General features: G+C 38.4%; 2 protein-coding genes across 3 annotated transcripts in view; one reads left to right on the forward strand and one right to left on the reverse strand.

Annotated features, from left to right (window-relative positions):
* Nucleotides 1-5,625, forward strand: part of LOC107861967 (signal recognition particle 54 kDa protein 1) — a 33,303-nt gene extending 27,678 nt beyond the window's left edge. Inside the window, exons 4-9 of the mRNA XM_047409892.1 lie at nucleotides 1,073-1,223; nucleotides 1,295-1,443; nucleotides 2,580-2,680; nucleotides 2,773-2,930; nucleotides 4,902-5,016; nucleotides 5,118-5,625. Coding sequence (XP_047265848.1) covers nucleotides 1,073-1,223; nucleotides 1,295-1,443; nucleotides 2,580-2,680; nucleotides 2,773-2,930; nucleotides 4,902-5,016; nucleotides 5,118-5,446 — 1,003 coding nt within the window. The 3' untranslated portion in view covers nucleotides 5,447-5,625. The remainder of the gene's footprint in view (nucleotides 1-1,072; nucleotides 1,224-1,294; nucleotides 1,444-2,579; nucleotides 2,681-2,772; nucleotides 2,931-4,901; nucleotides 5,017-5,117) is intronic.
* Nucleotides 5,626-6,056: 431 nt separating this feature from the next.
* LOC107861969 (PX domain-containing protein EREL1) lies at nucleotides 6,057-15,174 on the reverse strand. 2 transcript variants are annotated; one of them, XM_016707390.2, is made up of 10 exons: nucleotides 14,796-15,174; nucleotides 10,968-11,078; nucleotides 10,580-10,678; nucleotides 10,296-10,382; nucleotides 9,892-10,000; nucleotides 9,022-9,728; nucleotides 8,084-8,248; nucleotides 7,756-7,998; nucleotides 7,321-7,539; nucleotides 6,057-6,455 (listed from the first exon to the last, which is right to left on the reverse strand). In XM_016707390.2, the coding sequence occupies exons 1-10, from the start codon at nucleotides 15,009-15,011 to the stop codon at nucleotides 6,249-6,251; spliced, it is 2,163 nt and encodes a 720-aa protein (XP_016562876.2). In that variant the 5' UTR covers nucleotides 15,012-15,174; the 3' UTR covers nucleotides 6,057-6,248. The 2 variants fall into 2 exon arrangements, with proteins under 2 accessions (XP_016562876.2, XP_016562877.2); XM_016707391.2 differs by having other exon boundaries at nucleotides 14,802-15,172.
* Between the last annotated feature and the right edge of the window lie 759 nt (nucleotides 15,175-15,933).

Consider the following 15,933-nt stretch of genomic DNA (forward strand, 5'->3'; position numbering starts at 1 on the left):
TTTAACATAAAGGACATAGGTAGCTATTTTCAGTATAATAAAATGAGCGATTCAAGCCTTAACAAAATTTTTATAAAAATAGTTTTATCAAGATAAGTCAATAAAAGCGATCGTGCTAGAACCATGGGACTCGAGGGGTGCCTCACACCTTCCCTTTGGTCAACTGAATTCCTTACATGGTCTTCTGTTTTTGCAGATCATAATAAAGAGTCATTTCCTTTTGACTAGGGATTCAAAAAGGTGACTTGGAACACCATAACTCAATTCCAAGTGGCGACTTTATAATTAAAATAATCCTTATTCAATACTGTCACTTTAATTGGAAAAACCCTTTGACTCGACCTCGAATCCTTCGGGCGAAAAAGGGGTGTGACAGTAGCTTGTTTCACAACGTTGAATAAACTTGTCGTTCAATTGTATTTTTATTGATTGTGGTATCTTGAGATTGTCCTGATAAAATGTTGAAAAGTGTCTCCTATGTTTGCTAATTAGTAATTGCTTAAAATTTAGTAACTTGTAATATCTTAATACTCGATATTGATATTATTTGCTATGCTTAAATTAGTTCAGGCAGTGATATACTAGTTAACAGTCAGTAGTATTTTCTAAAAAATATTTTTTTACTCACCAACCAAACACTAGAAAATATATTTCTGAAAAATATTTTTTACTCACCAATCAAACACCATAAAATATTTTCCACTCACCTACCAAACATGAGAAAATAAGTAGAAAACCAATTTATTTTCCACGAAAACTTTTTCCCGGAAAACATTTTCCATCATACCAAACACACCCTAAGCGTTCAACATTTTTCATCTAAAATCCTTTTAAGTCACATTTTTACCCAGACAGGAAAAGGAGGGGGGGTGGGGGTGGGGGTTCTTCTTGTTGCTGTTAGGTTAAAGGGATATACAGTTGACCTGCTTTGGATGTAATTTACTGCTGTTGTGTGTCTTTCTGAATAGGACTGAACCTGTTAATAGCAATCAGGTCATTTTAAACTGCATCACTTTTTCTAATAAACACTTCAGGCCATTTTGTTTTAATTGTATGGGTGTTTCTGCAACAGCTATACAGAGTCAGACCCAGTGAAAATAGCTGTAGACGGTGTGGAAACATTTAAGAAGGAAAATTGTGATCTAATAATTGTGGATACCAGTGGGCGCCACAAACAAGAGGCAGCTCTTTTTGAAGAAATGCGACAAGTTTCTGAAGCAACGGTATGAGACTATGTTCTGCTATGCTCCATATTTTTCCTTCCATTATATTCTCATCTTATTGTTTTCTGCAGAAACCGGATCTCGTGATATTTGTTATGGATAGTAGTATTGGACAAGCCGCTTTTGATCAAGCTCAAGCATTTCGACAAAGTGTTGCGGTTGGAGCAGTAATTGTTACTAAGATGGATGGCCATGCAAAAGGAGGTGGCGCCCTAAGTGCGTAAGTTTTTAATGGTTTGGCTGTATCCTTAAATAAATTTTTTCTTATAGTTTTGGGTACTCTTATTTAACTATAGAACATATATTGAGCTCATGTTATCTGCTTTTAACATTTGAACTTCTAGACATGGTAGCTCGAAGTTGCAGGTTGCTGCAACGAGATTTAGAAATTGATGGTAAACAGTTAATTCAAAATTATAATGGTAAAAACTTGAACTACTGCTTAAGCGGTTAAGCCTTGGAATTTCAGCACTACACATATGTTTGGTGAGGTGGAAAATATTTTTCTGTTTTCCCTTGTTTTGTTGGACGAAATTTTTGGAGAACTTATTCTCTAGGAAAACAAGTTCCTTAAAAACGAGGAAAATGATTCATTAATGGAAGTAGGGAAAACAAGTTCAACAAGTGACATTCTATGTTTATGAATGTTTATTGTATCCTCCCACCCACCCACCCATCACCCCCATCCCCTACGCCTTGTCCACCCCACTCCCTCCCACCTCTGTAGTTATTTTGAATATCATGTTTTTATTTACTGACTAAACGCTAGATTTTTTTTTCTTGATTAGAAAAAAAAAAGTAAAAAAACAACTTATTTCCAAGTTTTTTTTCTCTTTTTTGATAAGGGAAAACTGTTTCCTTTATCAAATACACCCTACGATTTGGTTGGCATTGATATCATTATATCATTTTTCTTGGAGTCTTGAAATTGATTTATGGTTCAAAAGGCAGTAAAATTGCAGCTTTAATTGCCTCTTAGCTTGAAAAGATCAAAAACTTTTACTGCCTCTACAGCAGATATATCCATCTTTTGTTTATGAGGATTTTTCATATTGGTGGTTTTTGGGCCAATTTATGGTCTTGCGGGCACATGTTGCCAAGGTAGTAGTCCTGCTCGTAAAAAGTTGGAGCAAATTAGCTCCATCTCGTGTTGTAACTGGAATAAAGACTTGGGATCTCCAGGTTATTAATCTATCACCACCACTAGGACATCCCCTTAGGGGACTTTACAAGGATTTTGTTATTGATATTCACAAATTATAAGTTGGATCAGGTTTTCTCCAAACGGTGAATATTTATGGCCGTTTCTTTTGGATTAAAAAAGATTTATTTGTTCTTTTGCTCTTCCATCTGCAGAGTTGCTGCAACTAAAAGTCCAGTCATATTTATTGGAACCGGTGAACACATGGACGAGTTTGAAGTTTTTGATGTTAAACCATTTGTCAGCCGTCTTTTAGGTTTGCATTCTTCTGTTGAGATTGTCAACTTTGTTTGGACCTATGTTCCTATTTCCACTGCCATTGACTTTGTTCTACTGAACTATCTCCAGGCATGGGTGACTTGTCTGGATTGGTGAACAAGATACAGGATGTGGTCCCAATGGATCAACAGCCTGAGCTTCTTCAGAAGTTATCAGAAGGACAGTTTACCTTGAGGATCATGTACGAGCAATTTCAGAACATGCTTAAAATGGGTCCCCTTGGACAGGTTTGCCACTTTCTAAAGTTAATCTGATCCCCAACCTTTCTGTCTCTCTCCTCCACCCTCCCCTTTTGGAATTTGTTAAACTTTTTCTGAATGTTATGACATTCATGACCAAACCCAGAACTAATAGGTTTTGGTTTTTTTGAGTCAAACAATTGTGTGGTGTTTGGATCCAAAATCAACATGAAAATCCAAGTTGGTTCAAAAATAAGCCAGTCATATCAATCCTGGTTTCGAATTTCTAAAATTTTGATTTCAGTCCTCATTTTTTAACCTCCCAAGTTGCTCCCTCCACCCTCTCTTCTCTTCTGGTTTCTTTCTTCCCTTTTTTCTTCTTTTGCCTTCAACTATTTCAAAAGCAAATTTAGTTGCACATAAAGATGATTTCTTGCTGTTTCTGAAATCGGTAACCGTATGAAATTTCTTACTATGGTTTAGGGATTCAATGATACGTTTTCAGAAGTTCAAATCTGAAAAGACAACTTTTCTATAAATTACAATACTTAGGGGGTGCTTGGATTGGGCTTTTTAAAATAGCTTACAAGGTAAAAGCTAAAAGTCATAATTTGGAAATACCCAACTTTTGGCTTTTAGCTTATTTTTGTACCTTTTTAACCTAAAAATAGGTGCTTAAAAGCACGTTTTGTCTTTCCCAAGCACTCTTAAAAATCCAAAAAGAGCTTAAAAACCAAAAACATTTAAAATAAGCTAATCCAAACACCCTCTAAAACAAAACACACGGTTGTTTCTGGAACCCAAACTAAAAGCTTTTTTCCAAAACAAATTCCCAACCAAACAAAAGAAGAATTGTTGTTAGGAGAATTTTCATTATTTGTACAATTCGTTTGAAAGAATCAGCTTTCATATGGTTTTTACAAAAGTTTACGATGTTGTTATTGCTCATAGTTCTTCTAGAAAATCTCTTAGGTTTGTTTCCAATTTCCGTATGTTCTTAATCTTCTGTTTTACGAACCTAAAAATTCTGATCTAGTAACTGGAGCAAGTTGAAGATCATTTGGAACCTGCTGGTTCATTTAGAATCTATTTGGATTGGTAGATTTTAAATTCTTCCAAGAGTATAACCTTGTTAGTAGGCAACTATATTGTTTATGCAATAACCTTTTCATAATAAAGATATTAATTTCCTATATTTGGTGGAGAAAAAAAGGAGTTTTTGAAGTAGATGTTGAAAAAAAAATTATTTGGAAGTTGAAATTGTATTTGGACAATAATTGGTTTATGTTGGAGTAAGAGTGTTTGAAGTTGAAGTGGATGAAATATATGTGGAAGTTAATTGTGGTTGGACAAGAATTTCACTTAAAAAAAGGTTAAAATTTCTCGGAGTGAACCATTATTTCGCTTGGAATGCTCGTCAAAGAAGTTTTTCAAAAGTTTATACATATTTCAAATATTGAAGTTCGGTGTTTGCAAATAATGAAATATTATTCATGGCCACATACTTAGCAATGGGAATATAGTCTTGTTAATATGTGCCTCAAATTAAATATGGATCTCAGATTACCTAGCTTTTAGCTTGACTTGCCAATTTGAGAGTCGTTGCTACATGTGGAAATATTTCAAGTATCTTAATGTGTTTTCATCGTAATAAAACAATAACAACATACCCAGTATATTCCCACAAAGTGGGGTCTGGGGACGGTTGGTGTACGCAATTCATACAGCTACCTCAGAGGTGAGATAGAGAGGTTTTTTCCAATAGATCCCCAGCTCAAGACAAGAAAACTCTAGAAAAGATGTAGTATAGGAACAAGAAACATTAGGTATTGGCACCACAATTAATAACATAAACAAGAGCTCAAGTATTTTAACACATGAACATTAGTTTGATTGGACGGCAACTTGTGAGCTGTCTGCTACCGCTTTTTTTTTTGTTTCCCCCCTCATGCCTGTTTGCTTTCCTTGCTCGATACCATTCTGGTTGCTCATCATTGATGTTCTTTTTTGGTGGTATAGGTTTTCTCAATGCTTCCAGGATTTAGTGCAGAGATGATGCCAAAAGGTCGTGAAAAGGAAAGTCAGGCAAAATTTAAACGGTATATGACAATGATGGACTCCATGACTAATGAAGGCAAGTGAGCTACATTTTATGGAGTTCAGTTTAAGCTATTTGTACACTGTATTTAGAATATTGTTCAACCTTTTGATTTGAAATTGGTAACATAATTGCAGAATTGGACAGTACCAACCCAAAGATTATGACTGAATCTCGAATCATGCGTATAGCTAGGGGATCTGGCCGCCTAGTGCATGAGGTGATGGAGATGTTGGAAGAATACAAACGACTTGCCAAGATTTTCAGCAAGATGAAGGGTCTTAAGATACCAAAGAAGGGAGATATGAGCTCCCTGTCCAGAAACATGAATGCACAAAACATGAGCAAAGTCCTTCCCCCTCAGATGTTGAAGCAGATAGGCGGCATGGGCGGTTTACAAAACTTAATGAAGCAAATGGGTTCTGCTAAGGACATGATGGGTATGTTTGGTGGTGGTGGAGAGTAATAATGTGATCACAATCAAAGTACAGTTTACGGGGTTAAATGTAAAGAACAGTTATCAATCCGTAGTTGGTGGAAATAGCATATAACCTGATCATTATCATTCCCTATCTTCTAAATTTTTGGAATCAGATGCAATTGGTGAATTTAGTTTATTTAGAATGAAACGTTGGTTTTGCTGTACCTTCTCGATTTTGATGCTCTGTTTTTACAGTTGTGATCTTTTGAAAGTACTATCATTCCGCTTGTAAATTATTAGTATGCATGGTCATTCCGTCATTGATTTATAATGGGCAGACAAGCTGCTCTTTGACCTGTACAGATATAGCTCCTGCAGCTGGTGGTAAAGCCTCTTGAATTTCGAGGATAGCACCAACTTCTTAAACCTTTCAGTTTTGTTTGGTGTGAGGTACAAGGGTTAAGTAGTCCCGAGATAAAATAAAGGAGTTTGATTGTATTAGTCAATACCGGAATAACTTATTCCACCATTTGCACCATAGTGATGGGATAAATTATCCTGGGATCACCCAGGATAACTATTTCCCAATCAAATGACAAAGCATAAAAAGTCCCAGGTCTTTCACAGATACTGGTGGTTCTCGGCGATCTTGGGGTTTATAGCAGCACATTTGAAAGCTTTATTTCAAACTTATATCTTCAAATGTCAGTTCTCCAATTAAAGATTACATAATAAAGAAGTAAGCCACATATACAAGCGTATTTGAGAAGTAAAAGAGAGAACATTACACAAGCTTCTACATATTAAACATTATAGATAGGTGTCTTGAGTTCTATAAATTATCCGTCTAACAACTTGATGGAGGGCTCTCTTCCTCGTTTTCCTCCGATCCACTAGCTGTTTGTAGTGCATAACGTATGACAGAATTCATTTGTTTCCTCAATTTGGCATTGTCAATGTAAACGACAGCTAGCTGCTTCCTCAATTCATCCACTGCTGTCCTTGAATATTCTCCATCAATGTGAGATTCAACATCTTGTGCTAGCAGCTGGGACTGTTTAAAAGAGGAGAATAAAAGATTATGAGCATGTTCATACAAGTTTTTCCTTCATTATCATACTAACTCAGCCAACCAACAGAAGCTACTAGTGCAAACATAACAAGATTCGAAACACATGACATTACAAGAAAGGTATAGCCTCTTCAATTCACCTAGGGATCGATACAGACAACCATATTACTAGATCGGCAGGTCTAAGTTAGAAATGCCAAATGCACACCATCACACCATATAATACTATGATATTATTTTGTCCTTATAAGCCAGTTATGAAAAGCTCAGTCACTTGTCCTTGCTTTATCGGATTAGCAAAAGATGCTAATTGGAGAAGAACATATGAAAAAAATTGGCAAGCCAGCGATGGTGGTAGAGCTCTTCTTATTAACATTTACAGCCTTTCAACTACTTTACTTCTTGGTCCCACAGAAAACATGGTAGTGCTCTCTATTTTCTTGTCAACATTTTATCTACTTCAGTTCTTGATACCAAGCACTTAGAACAGAAAGAATGAGACAATGATACCTTAATATAATCAAACCATTCTCTACTGATAATTGGGACCACACAAGCTGCAAAAGAAATGTTTATAAACCTAATCACCAATACTCTTTAGGCAGGTATTGATTTCTTCATATTCTTCCCATTTTTTGCCCTTTTGTTAAGATGTTTGATACTACATCTATTTATATCCTTTTTGTACAAAAGACTGGAACTTGACCTTAAGAAAAAAACGTGGATCTCAAGCATCTACGTAGAACATATATTGTATGTAGATTTTCTGTTAGAGAAATTATATGCAATTCAGAGCATTTAGGAAGAACAGCCCAAAAACCTAACTGCTCAAGTTAAAGAGACACACCTCTGCAAGAAGTACACCTATTCGATCATCTGATGTTGACAGTATATCAATGGCATCAGAAGGGTTAGCAGCATCCAGGACCAGTTTATTTTCCTCCTCGATGAGAAAACTGACACTGCATTCCTCAAGTCTATTGCGAAGAATTTCATATTCATGCAGCAACTTAATATTTGCAGCATTAGCGTGTTCCCTACGTTGTCTTTCCTCCTGTAGAATCATCTGAAAGAAAGGAACATCAAATTTCCACAGTTTATGGAAGGATAGATGTTTTACAACCTACCCTCCCCTAGGGAAAAGATGATGAAAAAAAAATAGATCCTTGGCTTAATCCTAACTACTAGAGAATCAACTGCATACTAACTGCACTTTTAACTCTTCCATCTCATTTAGTGAATGAATATGCATTAATAAAAACTAATTTAAGTGAATGGTTACTTCAACATCTGCCTTCTCTTTTGCCAATTTGCTGAGCTCTTGCTTGAGTTCTGTGTGGGAACTTCTTAGAGATTTAATCTCCTTGACCAAAAGTTTGACATCTGCATTTGACTTTGACTCCAACTCCAAATGGTGTTTCTGCAAGCTATTGACCTGCTGTTGAGCAGCATCCAACTCTTCATGCAGTCTTTCATTCTTTTGTACTATGAATCTTTGCGTTGATTCCATGTTAATCTTGTCAGCCTTTACAATTTCAGGAACAACTTGCTCACTGTACGAAATATAGAAGAAAGATTACATTTTGTAATAGAAGAGAGTGACAGTATACCTGCTCAGACGTCAGCTTCAACTCCATCTCCACACACTTGCTTCTAAGTTCCTCCATATCCCAAAGCATTTGAGTAAATTTTTCCCTCTCACTTTGAACTGCTTGCTGCAGGTTCTCTTTGCCACTCTGTTTTAGAGAATCAAGCTCAATTTCCAAATCTCTGACCTGTGTAAGTCCACAAATGCTATTATTAGCATCCTTATCACAACACAAGATAGAGAAGACCAGCAGGCAGCAGTAACAAAACCCGGGCTCATAAAGCAGAGAAGTCCAGCCGTAACATTAACTCTCAGTTCTTTGGTATAAAAAGCTTTCATAGAAAGTCTGGATCTAAAAGTTGAGATAAGCTTCCAAGTTGCAAAATGGTTGCTAAATATGTATCCATAAGAATTACCTAGCGGCTAGCCCTTTCATAACCCTATTTCTATTTTTGGAAGAGGGAGGCTATGTATAATGTAAGGAAGAATGAAGCTTTTTTTACAATGGAAAGAGTGATGGGAAGGAGGAAAAGTACACAAGCATGTACGGGCTGACAATTTATGAGCATATCAAGGGAGCTTGTCATTAGAGAACTTAGCTGGGGGTAGGATATTACAGGAGAGGGATGTGTGAAGACAAGTTGGTAAGACTGGTTTTACTGGGTCATTCTTTGAACCAATTTTTCTGGAAATTTCACAAGAATTAAATGAATATATGGCCAAAATATTCCAAATTTCCAATGCTGATATAAGAAAAGGCACACGAAGGACATTACATAATGCATTACTACAGTAAGTAAACGAGGATTCTGCTTAGTAACGTACAAAACTATACGCTACCATCCAAGTTAACACATCTTAATCTCAATTTTACATACTGCAGCAGCTCTGCTAACAGGATCAGAGAAATAGATATACCAATGCATGCTTAAATTGCAGAATCGGGAATAGGAACCACACCTTTGTGGCAAGGTACTGTCTCACAGCAAGCTCTTGATTCAGTCTCGCCAAGAGATCTTCAATGTCAGTTTTCGCTGTTGCCAGCCTCAGTTGCATAGTACTGAGGGTTCTATTCAATTTATTTTGCTCATCCAATTGAATAACAGCTTGTAAATGGCCCGGGAACTGTCGGTTGGAGCTTGTTGGTGTATTTAGTCCTGACAAATCAGCACCTTCAGCAGGGTCATGTGAGGTATTCTTCAATGGTTCAAGCTTCAAGAAATTTGAAATGTCAGAGACTTCTTCTGAAGCAATATCAGTTTCGAGAGTCTGCTTAACATGAGCACTATCTATGACTCTCTTAGTGGAATCATCAGTGTCACCTCCTGTGGAGGGCATATTTAAGCGATTTTCCCGGTTCCCTTGTTCAGAATCCTTCATTGGCTTGCTGTCATGATGTTTTAACCTGGCATCCTCAGAATTTACTTCCCCTGAATGGGTGAAACCCTGGAAAATCACTGCATTGTCAAGTTCATGAAACCGGCTCATACCCTCTGTTGGAGATCCCAGCTCAGGGGTCCCATATGCAGAATCATTGCCGCAATCAGAAGCAAATGATGACGGACCAGCAAGCAAAGAAACATCTGAACTATTTGAGAATTGATTCGATGGAACTACACTGATGGATGAATTCTCATCTACAACATTCTGATTCAATTCATAGAATGCTGAAAAATTCATAAAAGGGAAAAAAATGTTTACATTAATTCAACAAAGATTGCTTGATACATAAATATAGCATACTGGATTGATTAGATAACTTCCAAGTGTTTGGTGGAAGTACAAGGAAAAAAAGCACAAGAATTCAACAAGCAGCAAGGAGACACCTACACGACCTTGCGGCTGCTTCAAGCTCAAGAAAGATCCCTATGGGAGCACTTCTTGATAACTCGATGTCAGACAACACTTTCGTCATCCAATCCTCCAGTAAACACCTACGCTGAAATGAAATCAACTTGAGCACATAGCAAGATAGAGTTCATACTAAAGAACTATAACTGCATTATTCAGCGATTTCCTCAATAACAATTTTCAGATTATGATACAATCATGCAATTATAATTGAAATAAAAGATGTTACAGAGGTAAAAGTCCCACATTGGTTAGGGAATGGACTGTGGTTTGCTTATATGGACTTGGGCAATCCTCCCCTCATGAGCTACATTTTCGGGTTGAGTTAGGCCCAAGTGCCACATCTTTACAAAAGAGAACAATAGAAACAGAATGTTACTAACTTCTTCCAAAAGCTCATTGCTTTGCATTCTCAGAAGTCCCTTTGAAGGAGAGGGGGGCAACTTTTTCTTTGGGAATTCTTTCTTCAGCTGCAACAAACGAGAGGTGTGAAGCAATCATATGGATAAACTAATAGCATATATTGTAAGTATGCAGATTCAGTCCAAGAACCAACCAATTCTTACTGAAGCCGTAGATGTCATCTATATACAAGAAAGTTAGAGAGTAGAAACATTATCCTACTTGTACTCTATACCCTATGCATGATCTCAAAAAACTAGCATACCTCTGAAGATAGCTTTAAGAAATCACTAAATCTTCGTCGTATCTCTCGCATGGTTGTGAACCCATCAGGTGATTGTATACCAATTTGAACCCTGTAAAACTGTTCCCGTACAAATGTCATCATTCGATAACTCAAGCAAGAAATAATAAGCCATACAAGTTATTATGGATCTTCTATTCATTTCTGAAAGAAAATACACTATGGTAATCCCACATTGACCAGGTACAGCTGAAAACTAGAAAGGAGAAAAAAGACACCTAACGATCTTAAAGTCAAACTCCAATCCTAGATGGAGGTGACAGCACATTTCGATGCATATATAGCTGATTCCTTTTACAGTGCTCAATGCATACAAGAACACTGTCTCAAAAAAATCATAGAGAAATACCACTACAGTAGCTGAACCTCTGGGACGTAACGAGATAGTCCAAGAGGGAATAGTGGCACAGTAACTCCATCTTGTATGTGAATCATGTGGCCAGATGGTATCACGTCCAACCTGTGTAAAATAAGGGAGCACTCATTTGAACATGCACCGAAAGTTCTTGTAAAAGTAAATGTCTATGACAATCTCTTCAAGCTTTTCTTCACAACTAATCATGGACCCATGAATATTAGTAACAGATAAATATTAGTAACAGATAAGACAAATTCTCCGGAGGTAGTGGTATGGACTGCGTACATTTTACCCTCCCCAAACCCCACTGTGTGGGAATACACTGGGTTTGTTGTTGTTGTTGTTGTATAAGAAAAATTGCAAATCAGATTAAACTGTCAATAGAATATTTAAATATAACACACCAAACTAACAATACCTTGTTCGGGTTTCCGAAAGATTTTAGCATTAAACTACTGTTTATAGATAACCAGGATTTTGACCGGCCTCATAGGAGAAAGGGTGTGCTAAAGCTAGAGCAGCTCTTTTCGCTATACTACAAATCTAGATGAAATCCCATGTCCATGTTTTCAGTCAAGTAACTGTTACTTAATATCTGACGACAATATAAGCATTGTATGCACACAACATAATCTATAATTTTTCAAGTGTGATACAAGCAGTGATGCATTATTATCATTCATATACATGGACGTAGATTCACTTTCTCTTGTACCCTGCAATAAAAGCAAGGTTCTTCTGACATAACTTTTCCAGCAAAACCCCGTGGATCACACTTTTACGTCGATACCCAAAACTAAAGAAAACGGAGCTAGCACATAACATACTCCTCAATTACTCTGAAACAGTGTCTTTATCTTGTCTGGATAACTCAGTGTCTTTATCCATAATCCTGGTAATTCACCTCCCTTAAGAAATAAGGATTAGCTCCTTTTGTCTCTGGTCATCACGCTTTGAAATATCTAAACTAAGGTGACTTTTGTCGTTTCAAAGGTTATGCAGGTCATGGATATTATTAGTATTTCATAGTTCATATTTGTGCCAACCAAGAGTTTAATTGTTTTAACTTTCCATGAGAAACTAGAGAACATTTTGATGCCACTGCAGACCAGCTAATTTTTCATTTAATAACCAATATTCTGTTCCTAGATAATATAATCATAAAGGAAACTAAAAATAGGACAACCCGGTCCACTAAGCTCCCATTATGCGCAAGGTACAGGGAAGGATCGAACCGCGAGAGTCTATTGTACGCGGTTTCACACTGCATTTCTACGAGAGGTTGCCTCCTCCACTCGAACCCCTGACCTTCTAATCACATGACAACAGCTTTACTAGCTATGTCAAGGCTCTCCTCAGTAATTATAAAGATAAATACTACTCCTCCGTCCCATTTTATATGACAGCCTTTCCTTTTTAGTCCGGCCCATTCTAATGTCACTGAACTAGAATTAGAAATAATTTAACTTTATTTCCGACTCGCTAAGGCTAGGGAGAGGAAGGGTCGTGACCTCGATCAGGTGAGGTGCATTAAGGGGGAGGACGGTAGAGTATTGGTGGAGGACGGTCACATAAAGAAGAGATGGCAGTCGTACTTTCATACGCTCTTGAATGACGAGGGGGACAGAGCTATTGTGTTAGGGGAACTGGAGCACTCAGGGGAGTGTCGGGATTTCAGCTATTGTAGACGTTTTAAGGTAGACGAGGTTAGACAGGCAGTCCGCAGGATGCGAAGGGGTAGGGCGACGGGGCCGGACGAGATACCGGTGGAGTTTTGGAAGTTCGTTGGAGAGGCTGGTGTAAGGTGGTTGACTGCATTGTTCAATGAAATTTTCAGGACGGCAAAGATGCCCGAGGCGTGGAGGTGGAGTACCATGATCCCCCTCTATAAGAATAAGGGGGACATTCAGTGTTGCAATAACTATAGGGGGATTAAGTTACTGAGTCACTCTATGAAGATCTGGGAGAGAGTGGTCGAGGTGAGGCTGAGACGGATAGTGTCTATCTCGGAAAATCAGTTCGGATTTATGCCCGGCCGCTCGACGACGGAGGCAATCCACCTGGTACGGAGGTTGGTGGAGCAGTATAGGGAGAGGAAGAAGGATCTGCACATGGTGTTCATCGACCTGGAAAAGGCGTACGACAAAGTCCCCAGGGAAGTGCTTTGGAGATGCTTGGAGGTGAGTGGAGTACCGCAGACATATATACGAGTAATTAAGGATATGTATGAGGGAGCGAAAACCCAGGTGAGGACGGCGGGAGGAGACTCAGAGCATTTCACTGTCCTGACAGGATTGCATCAGGGATCTACTCTTAGTCCCTTTTTGTTTGCGTTAGTAATGGATGTGTTGACGCGGCGTATCCAAGGGGAGGTGCCGTGGTGTATGCTTTTTGCAGACGATGTAGTCCTGATAGATGAGACTCGAGGGGGTGTGAATGACAAATTAGAGTTGTGGAGGCAAACTCTGGAGTCTAAAGGGTTCAGGGTGAGCAGAACCAAGACAGAGTATGTGGAATGTAAGTTTAATGACGTGAGGCGGGAGAATGAGGTAGTAGTGAGGCTAGAAGCACAGGAGGTAGGGAAGAGGGATAAGTTCAAGTATCTCGGGTCCGTGATCCAGAGTAACGGTGAGATTGACGAGGATGTCTCGCACCGTATTGGGGCGGGATGGATGAAGTGGAAACTCGCAGCGGGGGTGCTGTGTGATAAGAAGGTGCCGCCCAAGCTTAAAGGCAAATTCTATAGGGTGGTAGTCCGTCCGGCCTTGCTGTATGGAGCGGAGTGTTGGCCAGTTAAGAACTCCCACATCCAAAGAATGAAGGTGGCAGAAATGCGGATGTTGCGCTGGATGTGTGGACTGACCCGAGGGGATAGAGTTCGGAATGAGACTATCCGGGAGAAGGTTGGTGTGACTTCAGTGGAGTGTAAGATGCGGGAAGCACGATTGAGATGGTTCGGACACGTGAAGAGGAGGGGCATGGATGCCCCGGTCCGTAGGTGTGAGAGGCTAGCGTTGGATGGTTTTAGACGGGGTAGAGGTAGACCGAAGAAGTACTGGGGTGAGGTGATCAGGCGGGACATGGAACAGTTACAGCTCACCGAGGACATGACCCTAGATAGGAAGGTTTGGAAGATGCGAATTACGGCAGAGGATTAGGGCCAGTTCGGGTCGCTAGTGTAGGGAATTAATTGGCGGGGGTGTATTCCTGTTATGATCCTGTATTCAGTGTTTCGTGTTCAGTGTTCCATGTTCATTACGAATCTGTGTGCTTTCCTCTGCTTTATATTCCTGCATTCCTGCTTTACTCTGTTTTATATTCCCTATGGGTGCCGTATTTATGTTATGTCATCTGCTGCTGTGCTGTACTATGTGTTTGTGTGATATCTCGTGACTTGAGCCGGGGGTCTTTCGGAAACAGCCTTTCTACTTCGTCAGAGGTAGAGGTATGGACTGCGTACATCTTACCCCCCAGACCCCACTAAGTGGGAATACACTGGGTTTGTTGTTGTTGTTGTTGTTGTACTCCTTCTTTATCCTTAATAAAGTAACTTATGACCACCCAAATATGTAAGAATTGTTTTACACTACAAGTTTCAAAACTCCTGACAAGTCAAACGGTGTCAACATAAAATGTAACAGAGGGCGTATTTAACTACAACACTTTTCTAGCCAAAGTACAATTCAAACTAACTGAACAACTACTGCTATGTACTCATCAAATATCACAAACATAAACAATCTCAACCAAAAATTAAGTAACAATTCAAAACAAATCCGAATAAGAGAAAAAAAAAAAGAGAATTTTTTTTTAATTTACCCATACGCGAGGAGCAGGACTCCAATCCATCCCTAAAGGAAGCGGCGAAGTACCGTCGTGCCGGTGCTTGGGCGGACTCTTTCGACTTTTCCTACCTTGTAATTCATCGTCGTTGCGATAAAGCGAAAGGGATTCGATGAAAGCGGGATCGTTAAATCCCAAATCTAGATAGGAATAATTACCGTACAGGTTCATCTCCGGTAACAAAGTGCCCATTTGATTTTTTTCCGGTGAGGCTTAAACGCTGCTCCGGCGAGGCTTGTCGTCTAGTTGATTTTCTTAGCTCAACTGCCGAAGTAACGGTCCTGATTCTGTAGCTAAATTCGTGTATTTTATACGGCCAAAACTCTTTTCTGTGCAAAGTATGTTTATGCATTTTCCTGGAAATTAGTTTTGACTGTTTTGATTAATAAATACAAAAATATTCTGGAGAAAATACAAAAATATTTTTCTGGAAAATAAGTTGTTTTCTTACTTATTTTCTTATGTTTGATTGGTGTATTGAAAATATTATTTAGTGCTTAGTTGGTGAATGAAAAAATATTTTAGTGTTTAGTTAAAGAATAAAAATATATTTTAAGAGATTAGGGGTTTGAGTTTTGGGTTAGGAGATGAGGAAAGAAAAAAAATTGAAATAGTATTTTTGAATGGAGGTGGTACGTAGTGGGGATCGGGGTAGGGGAGTGAAGGTGGGTAAAGAAAAATTTAAATTTTTTCATAAAATAAATTTAAAAAAAATTGTAAGGGGGGTAGGGGGTGGTCGGGTTAAGGGTAAGAAAAAGTTTGAAATCTTTTAAAAAATATTTTTTTTGAAAGGAGTGGTGGGTGGGAGTAGGGGCTTGGGTTTTGGGTAGGGGGATAAGGTAAGAGAAAAATTGAAATAATTTTTTTTGGATGGAGGTGGTAGGGGGTGGGGTGGGGGTAAGGGATTGGGAGTCGGAGTATGGATGAGTGATTTTGAGAGTTGTATAAAATATTTTAACTCGAGTGAGGTTGAAGGAGAGTTTTAGAAAAAGTTTTCTTTACTTTTTGAAGGAAAGTTATTTTCCTTAAATTTGAGGAAAATGAGTTTATTTGAAAAATATTTTCCAAAATTTTTAAGCCAACCAAGCATGAAATGTTTTCCTTCATACCAAAC

This window comes from Capsicum annuum, chromosome 3 (genome assembly GCF_002878395.1).
Source record: "Capsicum annuum cultivar UCD-10X-F1 chromosome 3, UCD10Xv1.1, whole genome shotgun sequence".
Lineage (NCBI taxonomy): Eukaryota > Viridiplantae > Streptophyta > Magnoliopsida > Solanales > Solanaceae > Capsicum > Capsicum annuum.